This window comes from Marmota flaviventris, chromosome 4 (genome assembly GCF_047511675.1).
Source record: "Marmota flaviventris isolate mMarFla1 chromosome 4, mMarFla1.hap1, whole genome shotgun sequence".
Classification (NCBI taxonomy): domain Eukaryota; kingdom Metazoa; phylum Chordata; class Mammalia; order Rodentia; family Sciuridae; genus Marmota; species Marmota flaviventris.
The window spans coordinates 34377599-34400290 of NC_092501.1; the positions used below are offsets into that span (position 1 = coordinate 34377599).

At 36.7% G+C, this 22692-nt stretch overlaps 1 protein-coding gene across 2 annotated transcripts in view; it reads left to right on the forward strand.

Moving 5' to 3' along the window:
- Window positions 1-22692, forward strand: part of Ide (insulin degrading enzyme) — a 101905-nt gene that overhangs the window by 4969 nt on the left and 74244 nt on the right. For both annotated transcript variants that reach the window (XM_027939953.2, XM_071611085.1), the window contains exons 2-4: window positions 16563-16747; window positions 18103-18310; window positions 21441-21610. In XM_027939953.2, the coding sequence (XP_027795754.1) occupies window positions 16563-16747; window positions 18103-18310; window positions 21441-21610 (563 nt within the window). The remainder of the gene's footprint in view (window positions 1-16562; window positions 16748-18102; window positions 18311-21440; window positions 21611-22692) is intronic.

Below are 22692 nucleotides of genomic sequence, written 5' to 3' on the forward strand. Positions count from 1 at the left end.
TATTCATCATGATTAATTACAGGTTACTTAATTTTGGCATGAATATCACAGAAGTGATGCTGTGTTCTCATTGCATCCTTTCAGGTGGCTATCAATTTTGATATGTCTCTTTATTGACAGTATTTATTTGGATCAGTTTAAGATAGTTCATCCAAGGCTTTTTCACTCTAAAGTTAAACTTTTCTCCTTTGTTATAAGTATCTTTTGGGGAAGTACTTTAAAACTATTGAAATGTAATGTTCCTCATCAAACTATTAACTTTTTCATCTTATTTATCTATGTCATGTATTTATGATGTCCTATTTTATAGAGTTTTAATTAAAAATTCATTGTCAGGCTGGGGTTGTATCTCAGTGGAAGAGCACTTGCCTAACATGTGTGAGGCACTGGATTCAAATTCTCAGCATCACATACAAATAAATAAAATAAAGATCCATCAACAACTAAAAAATATTTTTAAATATTAAAAGAATATATATTGTTATTGTTTAGTCTAATACTCAAATTGTCCCAAGTATAGGCATTGGGAGCCTTCTAACAGTGGCTTCTGTCCATTTAACATTCTTTTAGCACTTAATTTTTAGAGAATAAAATCTAGAAACCAAGTTCTGCGTGCTAGGCGTACTCATTGCTGTTTAGGGAAGAAGAGAAGAGGTCCCCAACCCCCGCAGTTGATAGTTGGGATCCTGAGACAAGATCTCAAATATTAACATGCCCTGTATTTGAGGCAGGAGGGCAGCGATTTTACCAAGTTTTAAATTTCAAAACAGTGAAGCAGCTAAAAGAGGCTGTAACAACCTATGGTCCTCAAGCACCCTTCACTGTAAGCATGGTCGAATCCATTAACAACTTGAACATGACGCCAGCAGATTGGGCTAATATGTGTAAAGCTGTGCTAAATGGAGGACAATACCTGTTATGGAAGGTTGCCAATGAGGAATTTTGCAAGGAGACGGCTAGGCGAAATGCAGCAGCTGGTTATCCTCAGAGAAATCTAGATATGTTGTTAGGAAAGGGACCTTATGAGGATCAGCAGCAACAAATTGCATATGATCCTGGTGTATATGCACAAATTGCTGTAGATGCAATTAAGGCATGGAAGACTTTACAAGGACATGGAGGTTTACAAGGTCAATTATCTAAGGTAATACAAGGAGCTAATGAACCTTATGCTGAATTTGTAGATAGGCTTATTCAAACAGCTACCAGAGTTTTTGGGAATACAGAACAAGCAATGCCATTACTAAAACACCTGGCTTATGAGCAAGCGAATCGTTGGTGCTGATAACGCCAAGGTCGCGGGTTTGTTCCCCGTACGGGCCACCAAATGCCGCAGTCTGGCTGGGCACAATCAGGAGCCACTTGTCAAAAGAAACTAACTTTATTTTTAGAGCCACACACGCCAAACAAAACAGCCTCTCAGGAAAAACCCTCAGAGCCTCAACTGCCACCACCGGCTTTCCACAAGCCTCTCTCTCCCAACAAGCTTCTCTCCACCTCCCACAATCCTCCTGCTCTTGAGGCCGATTGGCTGGGTCACGTGGGCGGAGCCAAAAAAGTCCCCCAATGAGCAGCTCCGTGGTCTGAAAGGGCAGGGAAACAGCCCAATGAGCATCACCGCAGAGGAGCCAATCAGCTAGATGTTGCTGGGGCCGCTGTGAGCCAATCATCAACCGGCAGCTGGAAGTTTGCTGGCAGCTGGAAGTTTGCTGGGGCCCCTTCGGCTGTGGCTCTCAACACTTTTAGCACTTAATTTTTAGAGAATAAAATCTAGAAACCAAGTTCTGCGTGCTAGGCGTACTCATTGCTGTTTAGGGAAGAAGAGAAGATTTGAGGACCCAGACCCTCTTAGTAGACAGAACTAATAATAGAACTAGGAAATATGTGTATGTAAATAAATAAGTATTGTGTGTATGCACGCACGTGTATATGTGTGTGTGTATGAAGATATGTGTCTGTGTATATTTATTTATTTAAAAGAATTTTTTTAAATTGTAGATGGACACAATATCTTTCTTTTTATTTACTTATTATTATTATTTTTTTTTAAGAGAGAGAAAGAGAATCTTTTTTGTAGATGGACACAGCACAATGCCTTTATTTTTATGTGTTGTTGAGAATCGAACCCGGGTCCTGCCCATGCTAGGTGAACGCTCTACCGCTGAGCCACAATCCCAGCCCGATTTGCTTATTTTTATGTGGTGCTGGGGAGCGAACCCAGGGCCTCAGGCCTCAGGCGTGCGAGGCAAACGCTCTACCACTGAGCTACAACCCCAGTCCCCTGTGTATATTTATTCATGTACACACTTGTGTGTACATATTTGTGAATGTGAGTTTAAATACATAAATACACAGACAAGTTTTATATTTATTTCTGTATCTGCCTATATATATTGAAAACCAAAACTTCATGGTTCATTTTAGCTTGTGTCCTTTCTATATGTTTAACTCTGAGGACCCTGGTTCTCATTATCCTTACTACATAACACTTATTTAATGCACTACCCCCAAGTGTGACCAGTATCTCTTCACTGCTGCCATCCTCTTGCTTTTGAAGTTGCTTTTCATGTTGTCACCCCACATCAGGCTGCTTCATAAAGTGATGACTCTATTGATTGATTCTGTTTAAGCTTTTTGACTTGGGACTATTCTCTTGCAAATCCATATGGAAATACACCTTATTCTACTCAGGCTTTGACTACCATGTTGGACCACCAGGGGGCAAGAATACTCTCCTCATTTTATTAAGGAAGGCAGATATTTTAAAACTTGTATCGTGTGTTTTAAATATTCTTTAAGATGATAAATAGAGTTGAGTACAGGGCCTAGCTTTATATGTTGTCTACAGAATTCAGGGAACAGAGTGATGGAGAAAAGGATGAGTAGCATTATACTAAAAAAAACTTAGTATCTTGCCTTTTTCCTCAAGGTATGCTGGTTGGTGGCTATAAAACAGGTGCTATGATGAGTGGGAACTCCTACTTACATTTGTAACCATTTATGTAAGAAAAGTATTAATGTATAAATACATTTTCTTGAAAGAGATACATTAAGAACGTTTATCTCCGGTGTTGAAAACTAGGCGATTTGTATTTCCTTCCTTATAGTTTTTTTTTTCCCCCTAAAGCTTTATCTGCAACTGGCATAGATACTTTGTTTCTTTATTATATGGAATTATAAAATAAAGGAAGTTAAAAAGAAAACCAAATTCTTCAAACTCCCAGGATAAACTCTTGCTTGATGGTCCTGAGAAGGGGTGAGGATACAAAAGTAGCATATGGCCTTATTTTTGGAAAAACCTTTGATAAGCATAATTAAATTTTTTGTTGTTATATTACAGGAGTTATTTATATATTCTTGAATATTTACCCTTTTCTCAGATTTAATTTACAAAGATTTTCTCCCATGCCACAGATTGCCTTTTCACTGTCGATTGTATTGCTTGATACACAGAAATTTTTAATTTTGATGTAGTCCAATTTATTTTTTCTTTTTTGCCTGTGCTTTTGATGTCATATTCAAGAAGTCATTTTTGCCAAATCCAATGTCATGAAGTTTTCCCCCTGTGTTTTCTTCTAAGTGTTCTATGGTTTTGGCGGGGGAGTTGTTTTGTTTTGTTTTGTTTTCCTCTATAATACTGGAGATTGAATGCAGGTGTACTCTACCAATGAGCCACATCCCCAGCTCTTTTTATTTTTTTATTTTGAGGCAGGGTCTTTACTAAGTTATGGAGGCTGGCCTTGAATTTGGCAGTCCTCCAGCCTCTGCCTCCCTGGTTGCTGGGATTACACGTATGTACTACCACGCCCAGCTTAGTTTTAGCTCGTTTAGGTGTTTGATCTATAGCTCTAGATTTTTTCAGTCAGGAGTTAGAAAGCCGGGCTGGGGATGTGGCTCAAGCCGTAGCGTGCTCGCCTGGCATGTGTGTGACCCAGGTTTGATTCTCAGCACCACATACAAACAAAGATGTTGTGTCCGCTGCAAACTGAAAAATAAATAAATAAATAAAAAAGAGTTAGAAAGCCTTTCTCTACACCATTGTTAAAGATGAATTTAACCACCTTTTCTTCTAATACTTGTGTTACCGCTGTTGACCAGTGATGAGTCCTTGCTTCCCCAATGTTGAAGAATAACACCAGAGAAGCATGCCGAGGCAAGGTCAGAGTGGAAAATTAGAAGTTTATTAAAGGACAGCAGAAAAGACTTCTCCCGGAGGAAGAAGGGTACCCAAGAGGTGGAATCCGTTGAAGGGCGAATGTGTTCCCCTTTTTATAGTTTTTGGTGATGGAATGTAGGTGGGAAGGCCGGAAGGGCTGGGACACAGGTGGGCCAAAGAAGTAATCTGGGCACTTCGGAATCAAGTTTGCTGTTCATTAACATTTCTTTGGGATGGGCTATCTTCAAATCTGTTGGGGGCTGTTTCCTGGGCTTCATTTGTAAGGGTCCGGGGACTTCCGAGGAAGAGACCACCAAGAGACCGGCTCATGCAACAGCAAAAGGGGATTTATTGAGGATCCAATCCAGCGCGCTGGGGCTCCAGGCTCACTCAACAAGGGAGAGCGGCCCAGAGCCCCAGCAGAGGTTAAGCAGTGCTTAAGTACACTTTTTGGGGAGGGTGGGGGCTTTGCATACATCAGAACAAATCATCATGAGGCGCGGGAAAATCAAACAACAACTCTCAAACTTGATTAGCACATTCATTGGCGGGAACAGGTCGGGCGGGGGTGATAGGTCAGTTCTAAAGCGGGGTACACATTCAAACTGATTGGTTTAGGCCCTGAGATGCCTATGTGCCAAGCTGCACAGGGTCCTAGGTTATTAAACAACTAGATGGTCAGGGGGAATATTTACTGGGCAGTCCCGGGAATTGTCCTAACAGCTACAGGAATTTCAGGTTTTGGGTGTAGCATAGGAACTTAACAATACCTGGTCCTTTATGTTTTAACTCAGGCTTTGCAGCTTAGAAACTTTACGATATCCGGTCTTTTACACTTTAACTTCAATTTCTTTTACTCTTACACATTAACATTCCAAGAGTTGCTCAACTTTTCCGGAAATTCATTCTCAACATGGCCTCCATTTTAGATTTCACTCAATATTAGACCCGATTTACCTAACTACACTGACTACCTAATTTTAAATCTGGCTTCACTTGGATATTTAGAAATTTTAATATTGTGGTCTTATCCATTGAGACTTTATTTTTGTGACTGGAATTAGATATAAATCCAATTTTATTCTTTTACAGTGGCTACTCAATTGTCCAAATACTATTTGTTACAAAGTCAGTCTTAAAGTGAGTTGAAATGCTACCTTTGTTAAATACTAAATTTCCATGTGTATTTGGGTCTAGTTCTGTGCTTTGTAAATTTTTTTTACTGATATATTTGTTTTTTAATATTCTAGTACCATTTTGTTTTCATTACAGAGTCTTTCTAGTATGTTTTAATACCAGGTAAGTCTATTCCCTCACTTCTAGTTTTTCAGTGTTTTCCTAGTTATCATTCTGTTTGTTTTTCCATATAACCTTGATATCAATTTGTCCAATTCCATAAAATCGCTTTTGGGTATTTTTTGGCATTCTGCATTAATTTTTTGTTTGTTGTTATTGGGGATTAAATCCAGGGTGCTTTACTTTTTTATTTTATTTTTTTTGTTGTGAGCCAGAGTCTCACTAAGTTGCTAAAGGTTCAAGTTGCTGAGGCTGGCCTTGAACTTGGTGATCCTCCTGTCTCAGCCTCCCCAGTCGCTGGGATTACAGGTGTGCACCATTGGCCTGGCTCCGCATTACACCCCCCACCCACCCCAGCATGTGTAAGGCACTAGGTCCAATTCTCAGCACCACATATCAATCAGTTAATTAATTAATTAATTAAAGGTCCATTGACAACCAAAAAAAAAAAAAACTTCTTAAAAACAGTTTTTGAAGCTAGGTGTTGTGGTACACACCTATAATCCCAGTTACATGGGAGGTTGAAGCAGGAGAATCACAAGTTTGATGCCAGCCTCAGCCACTCAGTGAGACCCTAAGGAACTTAGGGAGACCCTGTCTCAAAATAGATAATAAAAAGGTCTGAAGATGTAGCTCAGGAGTAAAGCACCCCTAGTTCAATCCCCAGTGTCCAAATAAATTAGAAAACCAATCAAGGGGCTGAAGTTGTAGCTCAGTGGTAGAAAGCATTGCCTAGCATATGTGAGGCACTGGGTTCAATCCTTAGCACCACATAAAAATGAATAAAATGAAGGTATTGTGTCCATCTACAACTAAATTTTTTTTTTTTTTTTGATCAAGAGAAGGCTGGGGTCATGGCTCAGTGGTAGAGCACTTGCCTAGCATGTGTGAGGCACTGGGTTTGATTCTCAGCACTACATATGAACAAATAAATAAATAAAGGTCCTAATAAAAATATTTTTAAAAAATCAAGAGAAGCAAGCACTAAATTAATACAAATAAAAACAAAATGATTCACTTTTATTCTGTACACAGGGGTATATATCTCCACTTAAGGGCTCATCTGCATCTATTTGTACACCCTGGTTCTGACTGAGGACTTCTTGGCAGCCTTATCATAACCATAATTATTACAGTTCTATGAGGGGTGAGATGCAAACAGACCTCCTCCAATAATCATCATGTTTTTACTAACACTCTTAACACTCATGGAAATTACAGTTGTATATTGTCATCTCCAGAGGACAACAACATTCATTGTACAGGCTAGTAATAGTATGGTACCTTATATGACTATGAGGAAAACAGGTAAGTAATTATCCCTGCATAATTGCTGTTGGTTAGCCAATGTTTATAGTCAGTAGTTCTCAATAGGTGACAATTTGCACCCTCCCCCAGGGGACATTTGGCAATGTTTGTAGACATTTTTGACTGTCACAAATGAAGAATGCTACCAGCTTGTTTTAAGTAGGGCCAGGGATGCCTCTAAGTATCCTACAGTGCACATGACAGCCCCTACAACAAGGATTCATCTGATCCAAATTGTCAATAATGTTGAGGGTGAAAGACCCTACTTTATAGAGCTGACTTTAAAATCCAAAAATAATAGATGAAAATCACTACAACCAATTCTATCCATGATTATGATAAGGCTGCCATTTGTGGATACCTAATATGTAACAGGCATCATGCTTTAGCAAAGTTTATTTAAGCATATTTTACAGGACAAACCCTGTGAAAGATGCCCAAGTCTGGTGCAGCTTTAGGTGTCTCTGTCCATTTAATTGACCCATATGAACATTTCACCTGACTCTTGATTGACAAAAGTAGATGAGGTCAAAATGTTCAGTTGGACCAAAAGAGTTCAGTAGTATCTAGGATCTTAGGAGCAAAGATGTCATTTGTAAAGTGTAATTAGTAAACATTGGTTAAAATTGGTTAATAGCTCAGTGTAGACTTGAAGAAACATACTAAAGCAGAGTAAAAGTCAGGTTTCCTGAATCAGCATTTTATGAGGTAGACCGATTGTCCTCTGTAAGTTCCTTAGGGTCTTACTGAGTGGCTGAGGCTGGCATCAAACTTCTGATCCTCCTGCCTCAACCTCCCATGTAGCTGGGATTATAGGTGTATGCCACAACACTTAGATTCAAAAACTTTTTTTTTTTTAATATTTATTTTTTTAGTTGTAACTGGACACAATACCTTTATTTTATTTGTTTTTTATGTGGTGCTGAGGATCAAAACCAGGGACTTGCAAGTGGTAGGCGAATGCTCTACCACTGAGCTACAACCCCAGCCCCCAAAATTGTTTTTAAGAAGGTTTTTTTTGGTTGTCAATGGACCTTTATTTTATTTATTTTTGATATGTGGTGCTGAGAATTGGACCCAGTACCTCACACATGCTAGGCAAGCGCCCTGCCACTGAGCCCCAGCCCAAGAAGTTTTTATTGAAATACAGTAATATTCAGTCTGATGCATTTTCATCAAGGAACATACCTGTGTGCACATGATCTTGAAACCCTCCTTAGACTCTATTTTGATCACTACTACTACTACTCCAAGGCTAACATTCATCCTGACATGAAGGTATAGCGGTATAGCTTGATGTTACTTGTTGCTTGTACTTTGTATAAATGGAAGGATAAAATATTTATTTTATGTCTAGCTTCTTTTACTCAACCCTGTATTAGTAAGATGCATCCATATTCTTGTGCTTTGTTCTGTATTATTCACTTTCCTTGCTGTATGTTATTCCATTATGTGATTGTACCACAATTTATCTTTTCATTATTGATGGGCATTTGATCATTTCTAGTTTGGGCTATCACGAGTAGTTGCTCTGAACATATAAATTCATTTATTTTGGATAAATATTAGGATTTTTATACTACATTGTCAACTTTATTATATTGTGCTAGGTTTTTTTTTAATATTTATTTTTTAGTTGTAGTTGGACACAATATTTTTATTTCACTTATCGAACCCAGGGTCTTGCACATGCGAGGCGAGCACTCTATCGCTGAGCCACAACCCCAGCCCATATTGTGCTAGTTTTTGAAAATGGTTGGACCAGTTTGTAACTATGGCAGTGTATGAGAGTTTGGATTGCCTTGTAACTTCTCTAACACTAGATATTTACCATTTTTTTGTTTTAGCTATTCTGATAGATAGAAAGTCTCCTGTAGAGAAAATTAGCTGGAAATTGGTGACCTCTTGTGGCTTTATCGCATCAACCTCAATTTACCACTAAAGACTTAATGAGATCCCTTCACCTAGTAGAGTCCTTCTGTTTGGCCAAGCAAGACCTTTAATCCATACTCAGAATTAGCAGATACCCCCAGAGAAGAGTTTAGGAGATGATCATCAGCTTACCTTGGAGGCTCTCTCATCTCCAGAATTCCAGGTCATCCAATCCTCAGTTCTTCCTCTACACCCCAACATGTGTTTCAAAAAAAAAAAATAAATAATAATAAGTGATTTTGTAATTTATCATGGCCTTTTCTAGATTTTTGAAGCTGAATCACGTGTTTCATGATTCCTTTATTTTTATTTTTTTTTTAGTTGTAGATGGACACAATACCTTTATTTTGTTTATTTATTTATTTTTATGTGGTGCTGAGGATTGAACCCAGTGCCTCACACATGCAAGGCAAGTACTCTACTACTGAGCCACAACCCCAGCTCCGTGTTTTGTGACTTCTGTGTCCTATGCCTATAGAATTTTTTGTGTACACAGTCATGTTGCATGTGAATCATGTTAGTTTTTTCCCTTGCCTTTCTCAACTTCTTGTGTTTTACTTCTTTTTCTTGCTTTGGACTGGTTAGAACTACCAGTACAATGTAGAATAGAAGCGATAGGCATCCTGTTTGGGAGACTGGGAGTATTTGCTTTATTTCACCAGTGAGTATGATAATGGCTATAGTTTTTATAAATATTTTTTCAGATAAAGGAATTTTCTCCTTTTTTTTCTAGTTTGCTGACTTCTTAAAAGATATGAATCATTATTAAATGCTTTTTCTGATCTATCAAGTTGATTATGATTTTTCTTCTTTTTTTTTTTCTGTTCATACAATTCAGTGTATACTTTCCAAAAATAAGTAACCCATAACCCCCCCATAATTACTGTAGTAATTATTTTCATGTTCCCTATCTCAACATGAGAGAGTTATGTACAATCTCTTTTTCTCTCTTTCTCACATACACTTTTAATCCTGCCACATATTAGCCTTTTAATTCCTTCCACTACCTATCTTTGTTTTTTATGGGAAAGAAGTAAAAAAACTGAAAACTTTCCTTTTTTTGTTTTGACCTACTTTAATTTTTGTTATTTGGGATTGTGAGAAAGGAGAATGGGGTCAGGGAAGGACTGTGAGGGTGGAAACTGGGAATTGGAAAAGAAAGCCTTAGTGTGATTTCTTTAAGCACCACCAACTGCTCCTCCCCTTCCCACGCTTCCTCTTTCTCTGTAGTTCCAGCTTTGCCACAAATCAATTGTGTGACTGTCCTTGGGCAAGTCACTTAATCACTGAGCTCTTGTTTCTCATCTGAGATTGAGGAGTGTGACCCTTACAGCTGTTGTGAACTTACCACTTAGGAAGAATGGAAAGATTAAATGAGCAGTGTATATACTCTTTTTCAAAAATGGGAATGATTTTTAGGATTAGTTTTATACAGTGGCATCTGTCTCTAATAGGTTGAATACTATTTAGAAGGGTACTTGTGAAATACTTTGTCCCCAGACTATACCTGTAAGAAACCTTATGTAGTTAACTATGGTAAGAGGTATAACTGCAGTGTACAAAGTGAAAGTTTGGTTCATTTGCTTAAACCTTTATAAAGTCTGTAGAAAGTGTTTGTTGATCATAAACTACTTTTCAGAGGACCAGGGCCAGAGTTAGAACAGCTAACATTCTTCCTGGAAATAAGGCATACTATAGGAAAATAAGATTGAGTTGACAGGATTTTGATCTATGAAGTAAGGAATACCTGTTCCTACAAGAAGAACCATAGGTAGACATGCTATTGTTTAGATCAAGTCACACTTGGTAATTGTGTTCTTTTTTTTTTTTTTTAATTTTTATTGTTGGTTGTTCAAAACATTACATAGTTCTTGACATATCATATTTCACACTTTGATTCAAGTGGGTTATGAACTCCCATTTTTACCCCGTATACAGATTGCAGAATCACATCTGTGGTAATTGTGTTCTTAAACTATGTTAATATATTAAGATATCTTAGAGCTCACACCACTACCTTGACACTTCTCTGCCCTGGCTTCTTAGGGAAGCAGGCATGTTTTGTGGTTTGTTCTGATCTCAGGCATTTCATCTCTGGGCCTCTCCTCCATATTCAGGAGTGCCACAGATCTCAACTTCCACCCATGGTTTGGGAGTGGATAGGCAGGTTCCACAGAAGGGAGGTTTTGATTTGTAAATTTGACTATTAGCATGATCACTCACCTGTTCAGGTTTATAGGTCATAGTTTCTAAATTGGGCCTAACTTTATATTTGTGGCGTGCTATGGGTGTGGATAAGGAACAAAAGGTAAAGTAAAATTTCCCAATCTATTATTAAATAGGCTGTAAACAGAGGGAGATGGGGAGGGTCATCTAAATAAGATTACTCTTCATTATAAAATTTATTCTTGTTGCGGGGATATGGGAATGACTTTCTTCTTGGGGATTTGTTTTTATCAGCCTGAATTTTAAGGCTTTATATGTCTGTGTTCATAATTTTTCTTTCTTTTTTTCTTTTGTGTGTTGGCGGGGAGTGCTGGGGATGGAACCTGGAGCCCTGTGCTCTGCTCTGAGCTGCATCACTAGCCAAGTCCATGATTTTCAAGTGGAGGTTCTGGTTGTGGTTCCATTAAAAACAAGCTTCCTTTTCCCCACCATATTTCTCTTGCTTTTTTCTCATTAGCACACCCTGCTCAGTGTTTCCTTCTAGTTTGATTGCCCCTTGCTTGCTTTTTTTTTTTTGTGGTGCTGGGGACTGAACTCAGGGCCTTGTGCATGTGAGGCGAGCATGTACCAACTGAGTTATATCCCTAGTCCCTGTCCCCTTGCCTTTTATTTGTCATGTTTCTCACCTCCTTTCCCCATTCTTCTCTCTTAGACAGGGTTAGGTTCCCCACCCCCTATTTGTTACTCTTATAGTGCCCTGGGGACAACTTTGTTAGCACTCTTAAAAGATAATGACCTGTTTTTCTCTGTCTGTTAGTGGTCTGGATTGGTTTAGAGGGAGGGGTCTGATGTGCTCATCTTTCTTGATAGCCAAAGTGCATGTTGCAGTGCCTGGACCTTAACAGGCCTCCTTAAACATTTGTTCGAATATGGTAGGTGAGGCTGAAGACAGGAGGGAGTTAAATATGGTTCTAATTGTAACATTTTGTGAAATTATTTTGGGCAAAGTGACTTAAGTTCTTTGAACTTCATTTTTCTTATGGGTAAAATGGGATTTGCCCACCTGGAGATCATGTTAACATGCACATTTTGGCTCAGTAAGTCTGTAATGGGTTCTGATATTTTGCATTTTTGATAAACCCATGAACTGGCACAGGGAGGCTCTGCCAGTCCTTGAACTGCAAAAGATATATAACATAATGACTCTTCCAGCTTTTACCTTCTGTGGTTATATTGTTTTAAATTCTGAACAAGATCGCAAAATATGTTGTAATTACTAAACTTTCTCCATCTTATCAGAATGCTGAAAACTGACAATTCTGTACCTAAAATTGAATGTAATGTCCCTAAAATCAAAAGTAATTTTATTATGCCTAAAATGTTGACTTTGACAAATTAAAAATATCAAATAAATGTCTGGGAAAGCATTTGATTTAGTACTTGCTTGTCATCTAAGATATCAGATTGCTTGCTTATTGGAGAACATTTGCAATAAATAAAATTACTGTTGAAGGCTTATGCTAATGAGGGAGCTGAGATAGACATGTGATCTCATGAGTATAAATATAAATACAGAGACAGACAAGCTGTTGATTAATTCATCAAAGGAGGAGGAGGAGTTCCCAGTCATTTCTGTCAGTTTTCCAGAAGGTAAGAATCAAATCTTCATAGGAAGTCTTTAATATACTTACTATAGATAAAGCCAGACTGAATTTTTGGGAATGGGTTTTATTTGAAAATACTATTATAGTTTCTTTTGGCTTTTTCTATTTCCAGAAGTCATGATATAATTTAGTAGCATTGGCAGCTTAGAAATGTATAGCTGTTCTTGATCCTGTATCTTGTGTACAAATGTCTAAAAGTAGTCAGACTGATTTTTATGTATACCTTACGAATATTCCTTTACTCTCAGCCACACCAGGGAAATTAATCAAGCATAGCTTCAATGTCCAAATAAGTTATAGCCATGCCTGTGGGGGACTCTCATCATTTATAAATGGTTCTTATTGGGCTAGGAACTCCCAATCTCATATTAACTGTCTACCTGTATCCTACTCTGTTTCCATTTTAAATATTTTTTGTTGAGAAAATGAAAATCTGGACAAGGGACATTGAAACCCTGAAAAAAGTACAGAATGTAGACTATAGTTGAGGGTGATTATATAATGAGTTTTAAACTTCCCACAGAATGAGACAGTTTATACTGTCAAAGTGTGCTGTATTTGACCTTCTCGTAACTGTTATGTTTTAGAACCTCATCATCATCACATTTTAATCATTTATAATCCTTGGTTCCCTATCAAACTAGCTGGGGCAAGCACAGTAGAGTGAGTTGGTCATAAATTATAGCTATGGAAACAAGTAGCCTTTGGCTTTTTTTTTTTTTTTTTTTTTTTCTGGGTACCAGGGATTGAACCCAGGGGCACTTAACCACTCAACCACATCCCAACTCCTTTTTAAATTTAATTTTACTTAGAGACAGGGTCTCACTGAGCTGCTTAAGGCCCTCACTAAGTTGCTGAGACTAGCTTTGAACTGGTGATCCTCCTTCCTCAGCCTCCTGAGTCGGTGGGATTATAGGTCTGCACCATCTTGCCTGGCTGCATTTTAAACAGATTGTCCTTTGGGAAATACATTCACCAGAACTGCTAGCTGAGGTTCTTTGTGCCCTCTTTGGAGTCTTTTTTTTTTTTTTTAATATTTTTAGTTGGAGATGGACACAATACCTTTGGTTTATTTATTTATTTATTTAATTTTTAAATATTTATTTTTTAGTTTTCGGTGGACACAAAATCTTTTTTTTTTTTTTTTTTTGTATGTGGTGCTGAGGATCGCATGCCAGGCGAGCGCGTTACCGCTTGAGCCACATCCCCAGCCCTGTTTTATTTATTTTTATGTAATGCTAGGGATTGAACCCAGTGCCTCACATGTGCTAGGCAAGTACTCTACCATTGAGCTACAACCCCAGCCCCTCTTTGAAGTCTTAAATAGACCATTTTCTATCATCTGAGTTTTTTTTTTTATCACTAAACATCATTTTTTAGACTTCATACTTAGATATTTTCATCTCTGACATTGAATTTAAATGTCTTATTGTTAATGAAGCAGAAAATAGTTATTAATAATGACTTTTCACTTCTAGATTGCTTTGAATTTCCCAACTGTGGCCTTATATCCCCAAAATGTTAGTATTATATTTTATGCTTTGTTTTTCAAGAAATTATTTTTACTATAAATAGAATAACACTGTTAGCACTGTTTAAAATATTATGTGATAAACCAGTATTATACTTCTAATATGACTTACAGTATTGATGTTTAAAATTCTAAACATCACCTTTCCAAAGAAGATTAAGGGGACAATCTTTCTTCCTTCTTTTCTTCTTTCCTTCCTTTCTTTTACAAGGAATTAAACCCAGATTGCTTAACCACTGAGCCATATCCCCAGCCCTTTTTTTAACTTTTTTTTTTTTTGTGTGTGTGTGTGGTGCTGGGGATTAAACCCAGGGCCTTATGCATGCGAGGCGAGCACTCTACCAACCAAGCTGTATCTCCAACCCCCTTTTAAAATTTTTTTTGATATAGGGTTTCACTAAATTGCTTAGGGCCTCACTAAATAGCTGAGGCTGGATTTGAACTTATGATCCTCCTGCCTCAGGTTCCCAAACCACTGGGATTATAGGTGTGCACAGTCACACACAGCAGAGGGGACAGTCTTAATAGGAACAAACCTGTTTGGTTTATCAATTTTTATTCAGATTAGACAAATAATTATAGAAAATTTCAGAGAGGAAGGAGTTCTGATAAAATCAAACTAGATTTTTACTCCCAGAATCTCTCATGCTTTTAACATGATATTTTATCCAAAATAATTGTATTCCTGTTTATGCTACCCCTGATTTACCTTTAAATCTGACTACCAGTCCTTTGACAGTCAAATCTACTTGTGCTATCTTCTAGGTAAGAAGCCAGTGTGCTAGCTCACTTTTCCTCTGTAGTTTCAGATATGCTCTTATGTTTACCTAATGAACCTGTTGGAGTAGTAGGTTCAATGTGTGTGTGTGTGTGTGTGTGTGTGTGTGTGTGTATGTGTGTGTTTGTTTGTGTCTGTCTGTCTCATGCTCTTTCTCTCTTTCCTTTTTTGTTTTTTTGGCACTCAGGGGTACTTTATCACTGAGTTACATCCCCATCTTTTCTTTTGAAACAGGGTCTCACTAAGTTGCCACACCTGGCCTTGAACTTGGTGATCCTCCTGCCTCAGCCTCCTGAACCACTAGGATTATAGGTATACACCACTGCACCAGGCTGTCAATTTTTTTGTCCTTAAGAAGTCCCCAGTATAGACAAAATTAACATTTGAGCTGAGTGTAGTGGTACAAGCCTATAATCTCAGCAACCCAAGAGGATGAGTTGGGAGGATCATGAGTTCAAGGCAACCTCCGTGACATACTGAATTTACATCAGTAGAAAGAACTGGGGCATCGGAGTGGGGTAAGCAAAAAAGAAACTGCCTTACTTTCAGAAACCGTACATGGAGAGCTAAAGATGAGAATGTAACTCAATGGTAGAGCATTTGCCTAGCATGTATGAGGCCTTGGGTTCTATCTACAGCACCCCAAAAATACATACAGCTACTTAGAAAGGCAGGAGGATTTCAAGTTCTAGGCCAGCCTCGGCAAATTATTAGCAAGACCTTGTCTCAAAAAATACAAAGGGTTGGAGATGAAGCTCGGCGATAAAGCACCCTTCAGGTTCAATCCCCAGTATGGCAAAAAAAAAAAAAAAAGAGAGAGAGAGAGAGAGAAACATACATGGAAAATCCCTTTACTGCATTAATACCAACTAACACCTTTATAGGATTCTTCATGCTTATAGTCCTTTCCCATTACTATGTCTCTAACTTTCCTAGAGAAGACAGGGAGACCTGTCAGTGGAAGCCCTTTGTAAGAGAATTGATCTGACATCTCTTTTAAGATTGTCAGACTGTTCTTGCACTGGCATGCAAGTCTTCAGCAGATTAGAAAATTGTCTGGAATCCTGCCAACTTTTAATTTATTTATGTCCTTGTTTTTGCTGCTTTCATAGGACAGCCTATGTCTCTTATATTGTATTAAGATTTCAAAAAAGATTGTTCCGAGCATGTGCATATCTGACCCATGAGATCTAGATATGCTGTATTTTTGAATGTCATCAGTTGAGCAATGTTTTGACTGACCCAGTAATAATTCTTACACAACCTCTCACCTTATTTACTCTAGCAGATAGCCCTGAAATGTATGTAAGTAGTTATTGGTGAATTGAAAAATTTATTCTAGGTCAGCACACTACCAACTCATGGCCCAACCCACTGGGTGTTAGAACCCTATCCATGTACTCCCATAGATAGAAATATGTCTCCGTGAAAACAATGTTAGCATTTCTCTGAAAGAATGAGGGGTAAGTCTTGGAGAAGAATGACTGCACCCTATAGATAGACTATAAAAAATTTCCTCCCGGGGCTGAGGATATAGTTTTATGGTAGAGCATGTGCTTAGCATTAACCTGAGGCCCTAGGTTGAATCCCCAGCAACAACAAAAGTTTCCTCCAGGTGTTTCTTTTATCTGATAATGTATTACATGGATTTGCTTGATGTCATTCTTTGTCTTTTAAAAAATATTTAAATAAGTAGGCACATGCAACAAGTAATGATCTTTTTCTTTTTAGTTTCCAAAAAAAGACTTACAGCAAAATGAATAATCCTGCTATCAAGAGAATAGGAAATCACATTATCAAATCTCCTGAAGACAAGCGAGAATACCGTGGACTAGAGTTGGCCAATGGTATCAAAGTACTTCTCATCAGTGATCCCACCACGGATAAGTCATCAGCAGCACTTGATGTACACATAGGTACAGTTTAAAACTGTGAATTAAACTTTGTTCAGTTTAATTAATCTAATGTTGACATTTATTATTACTCTCTATATGAATGTAAATAAAGACCCAGTAGTTACCAGTTCTGTGCATCTTACTTATTTATTTTTAACCCATTTTGTTCCATCATCCCAGATGTGGAACACCTATAAAAATTTAAATTGAACAACAAATATACCACGTATAATAACTTTGAAATAATACTCAAATATTTGTTATATTCACAGAATTGAAAACATTTATTAATGGGCTAATACTTTATTTTGTACCAAAACCCTTGTATATCTATTGATAAACTATAATTGTCTATGTCAAATTAATCTTAAATTTACTATGAACATTTTGTTCATAACAACAACACCTAAGTTGACCTCGCAGCAAGAAAATTTCATTCCTATCCTTTACAGTTCTGATTTTCATCACTTTGTTACATTAATGTCATATTTTGTAGATTCTAGTATGCACATTTCTTCTACATTTAATGTCACTTTAATTAATTGGTTCTTACCTATGTGTGCTTTTACCAGGACAGTGCTTCTCTTTTATAGTGTTAAATGAAAGCTTTTATTTGACTCATTGGCATCTTGGAATTGAGAACATAAGGTAATATTGAACAAATAACTACTGCCTGCCATTGTGCAAAGTGCTTTGCAAATATCTAATTTGTATTCTTATAATCCTCCAAGATAGGTATATATGGAAGAAGAAAATGAGATGAGTGTTGTCCTTAAAGTTTCATAGCTATAGAGCTGTTAATCCCCAAGTCTGTGCTCTTAACCTTGTGATATATGGTTTCCTACAGTATAGTAAAACTGTGACAAGAAAGTTCTAGCTCTTGTAACATCTAATTCAGCTGCTTTTATTCCCTCTAGTGTGAGGAAATTAATGTCCAGTGTCACCAACTAAGTAATGTCAAGAGTAAGAGCTAGAATCCAGGTTGTCAGACTACTGATTTACTTTATAAACAATACTATTTTAGAACAGCCTGTGCTTAACTTTCTCTGACTGTGTAGTTGTAGTTATCATGATAATAAAAATTCTAAATCAGTTGGCCAGGTTGGTACATGCCTATAAATCCCAGTGATGGGAGGCTGCAGAAGGATTGCAAGTTTGAGGCCAGCCTCAGCAACTTAGTAAGGCCCTAAGCAACTTAGTAAGATCTTGTCTCAAAATGAACAATAAAAAGGGCTGGGGATGTGGCTCAGTGGTTAAGTGCTTCTGGGTTCAATCCCTGGTACCAAAAGAAAAAAAATTATTCCAAATCATCTTGTAGTTCATCTCTGACTTTTGACATAAAAATAAGATTTTTTTTTATGTGTTTTCTCTTTCAGGTTCATTGTCAGATCCTCCAAATATTGCTGGCTTAAGTCATTTTTGTGAACATATGCTTTTTTTGGGAACAAAGAAATACCCTAAAGAAAATGAATACAGCCAGTTTCTCAGTGAGCATGCAGGAAGTTCAAATGCCTTTACCAGTGGAGAGCATACCAATTACTATTTTGACGTTTCCCATGAACATCTAGAAGGTGCCCTAGATAGGTAATGCTGAATATCCTATAAATTATCCAACTTTGTATAGTTAATCACATTAATAAAAATAATAGTTATTATTTTTACAAAGATGACTTCATTAAGTTTTTTTTTAAGAGAGAGAGAATTTTTTAAAATTTTTTCGGTGGATACAACATCTTTATTTTATTTTTTTTATGTGGTGCTGAGGATTGAACCCAGCACCCTGTGCATGCCAGATGAGCACGCTACTGCTTGAGCCACATCCCCAGCCCCTACATTAAGTTTTAACAAATGACATGTTAACTAGTTTTTCCCCTATGGTTTATTAAAAGAAAAAATAGTATTATAAAAAAAATAATTAATGACATGTATTTACTTTGTGGTAGAGGAAAAATAATGGCATGAGTTTAACCAGCCTTCAGGCCTACAAGATATTATATTGACTTATAAAATTCTCATTGACACTTCCCATTTTAACAAGTATTGCATCTAAAGCACATTATGAAGAATAACCTGTTTCAAAATGCTAGTCCTTAAGTAGACCTAAAAGACTCTTGGGTCTATAGGCATCTCAGTTACTACACCTCAGCCTAGCTTCAAAGAGGCTGTTGTCATTATTTGATATTTATTTTCAGTGTGTAAATTAATATGTTACTTGTTTACTTCCTCACATTCTCAAGGGTAATTAGTAGAATGTTTTGACCTGCTGTTTCAATCTTAGGGATATTTTGAAAGAATTTTTTGGAGTAAGCTCCATTCGGCCAGTTTAATTTCTTATTGTTAATTTTTTATATAGCCAACATCTTCTAATTTTTTGTTGTATTAATGATTCAATTTCATTATTCACTGTAATTTTTTGTGGTGAATTTTTATCGTTTCTCTGTTACCAACATATAATTCTGTACATTTGAATGGATCTGTAATGAAGTTTGACTTTGTAGTTTTGAACACTGTCAGCTTTATTTGCTTAGATTATATTAATAGTAGTAAATTGTTTTTAAGAATGAATAGTTCGGGCTGGGGATGTGGCTCAAGTGGTAGCGCGCTCTCCTGGCATGCGTGCGGCCCGGGTTCGATCCTCAGCACCACATAAAAACAAAGATGTTGTGTCCGCCGATAACTAAAAAATAAATAAATAAATACTAAAGTTCTCTCTCTCTCTTAAAAAAAAAAAAAAAAAAAAAGAATGAATAGTTCATATTTATTCCTCAGCACAAAGTACAGTAACTGGACAAGATGTGGTTTACCATATGTGACTGGATCAAAGCAAATCTGCTTCCTACTTATTCTCTTAGATTTCAGTGTTTACGCAGCAGCTTTGAGATGTAATCATCTTTTATATACATTCCAAAAGTTTCCCTTAATTCCATGGGATCATACACTGAATTTAATTTCTTGCTAGATCTCTATGTGGTGGAGGATGTCTTGTTACTTGGCTTATGATAAAAAGCCACATGTATAAAAGTGTCTTTTTTAAAAATTTGATTATTCTGTGTCATAAACATGACTCTCTGGGCCTATACAACTTTAGTATGTAGCTCTTAGGCACTTTCCCCATTTTCAGTGTATTGAAGTAAGTAAGCGAGGTTACATATTTATAAATAATTCTTTTTTTATATATCTTTAATTGTAGAATCCAAATAGATGTTGTTTTTCCATGAGTAAAGTACTTAGCATAGTATCGTGTTAATTTACACACTTAAAACAAATATTAAATGATAACAGTCTCTTTGACAGCTAGACTAAGGTGTAGTAAATGAGATGCCTATAGACCCAAGAGTCTCTTAGGTCTATTTAATAGTAGTCTTGTATTCAGAACCTCTGCTTTTCATTGAATCTGAATTCTGGGCCTCATTCTGGTAGGATAGGATCTAAAATTTCTTTCTTTTTTCTTTTTTTTTTTTTATGGTGTGTATATGCCTGTGTACATGCTAGGGATTGAACTTAGGGCTCACACATGCTAGGCAAACCCTCTACCACTAAGCTACATCCACAGCCCTTTTAATTTGTTTTTTATTTTGAGACAGAGTCTCACTGAGTTGTTGAGGCTGTCCTTGAACTTGCAATCCTCCTGCCTCAGCCTCCCATGTTGCTGGGATTGCAGGTGTGCACCAAAGGATCTAAATTTTCTTGAGAAGAATACTAAATAAAATCATGACTTGAGTTGAGCATTGTGGCACATACCTGTAATCCCAGTGACTGAAGAAGATGAGGCAGGAAGATCTCAAATTCAAGGATGGCTTCAGCAACTTAGTGAGGTCCTAAGCAACTTAGTGAGTCACTATCTCAAAATAAAAAACAAAAAATGCGGAGATGTAGCTCAGTGGTCAAGCACCCATGGGTTCAATCCTCAGTACCAAAAAGAAAGAAAGAAAAAGAAATCATAACTTAAATCACTATCTAATATAGAAAAATGAATTTATTAGCTAAGGATATTTTGGTTAAACTTTGGTACTGTTATTAAAGAATAGCCTCAAGAAAAGTATAGTGGTTACTTATGTTAGAGTTAACACACCATGTTAGTTGTTGAATCACTGATTATTAAAAATTCATAGCCTGTTTATCTTACTAATTCATAAAAGCCTGTAATTACTGCTTAGTCAGACTGCTGTGTTATACCTTAGGTTTTTCACTGCATTTTTTTCCTTATACTTTGTTTTTCTGCAAAAGAAGAAAAAAGTATTTAAATCATGCCTTTTAAAAGTAGATCACTTAATTTGTCCTGAGGTTCCTGAGTCTTGAAATTGCACCTAAAACTGTAAATTTAAGATTTATTCAACTAAGAAGTGTCATCTGCCCCCTTTTTTTATTTTAGAGAATTAGGTACACAGAATAAGGTTTTCATAGACATGCCAAATTGCAAATCTTACATAGACTGCTGTTATCTTTGTAAGTCTGCCTTTATTTATTGGTGTTAATCTTTTTATATTTCTACTAGTTATTTAGCATGTCTAGAATAGGTCAGGTCCTCTGAATTCACATATGCCTAAGTTATATTCTTATTCTATGGCTTACAACTTAAATTTCTTTTTTATATTAGCAATGGTGGTGTTTTCTGTTTATATATAATTAATATCCTAATAAGTTTCAAAATATTTTTTAAAGACCATTCTTTTAAAAATGACAGTTTTCAAATTGTTATGTTTCACACCCTTAGGTTTGCACAGTTTTTCCTGTGCCCCTTGTTTGATGAGAGTTGTAAAGACAGAGAAGTGAATGCAGTTGATTCAGAGCATGAGAAGAATGTGATGAATGATGCCTGGAGACTCTTCCAGTTGGAAAAAGCTACAGGGAATCCCAAACACCCCTTCAGCAAATTCGGGACAGGTTTGTCAACAGTGACTTTCATGCATTAGTTCTCTTTGACCTCATTTAAACCCACAGCCTCTTTTTATAGCATTGTATTTTACAGTTAATGTTGGAAGATTTCAGAATTTCCCACTCCTACTTTCATCCCATTCAAATAAGATTCTAAATGTTTAAGAAGCAGAGCAATCAAGTTGTGATAACTAACATCTCAAAGGCAGAAGATAATTGATTGTTTTATTCTGAAGTCTATCTTCCAAATGGAAGTGCTTTTTAAAGGCTCATTTCAAAGCTCATTGAATGCTGCCATCACATGTACTTGTACTCATCCAGGTGCGCAGCATCTGCCATGGGGCAGTTGTATGGGAGATAGAACACTGGAAGATATACATAGTCCCTGTTCTTCAAGAGCTACTGTCTCCTGGAAGGAAATAAGAAGTGGGGATGACAGGGAACAGAATAAAATAAATGTAGAAATTCTTTATTTTATACTTATACCATTTTTCTTTATTCAATTTTTCATTAAAAGCTACTTAATTTAAGTATTTAAATAGTTCAAAAGTATTTAAAGTAAAAAATAAAATCAAAAAGACTCTCCCTTTTTCTCATCTACTCTTGCCAGTCCCACTCACCAGAATATTATTGACAGGTTGCTGTGCTTTTAAACTACCACTTTGGGTATTACAAAATTTCATGAAAACGATAATAGATTATTTAGAATACTTATGACTTTACTGTTTATTAGAAGTTAATTCTGGGAAAATTTTAAGACTGTAAAGGCAACTTTCTTCAAGTTTGGATACATTCTACTAATACATCCAATAGCAGTTAGGGAAATAACCATAGCTTTACAGAATTAAGAGTTTTCAAAAATTGCAGTTAGAAGCAGTGATATTATATTCTTTAGATTTATACTACACGGTATTCAATAGCAGCATCATTATTAAGATGAATACTGTAGTCCCTAAAATGTCTGTAAAATGAAAGGTGGTTTTCATGAATCCATCAGCATACATACTGTGTCAAAAAGGGAATGTGAATTTTAAAAAACAAATTTCCAATTCATTGTATCCAAATGAATAAAAATTAAGTAGTACCTCCCG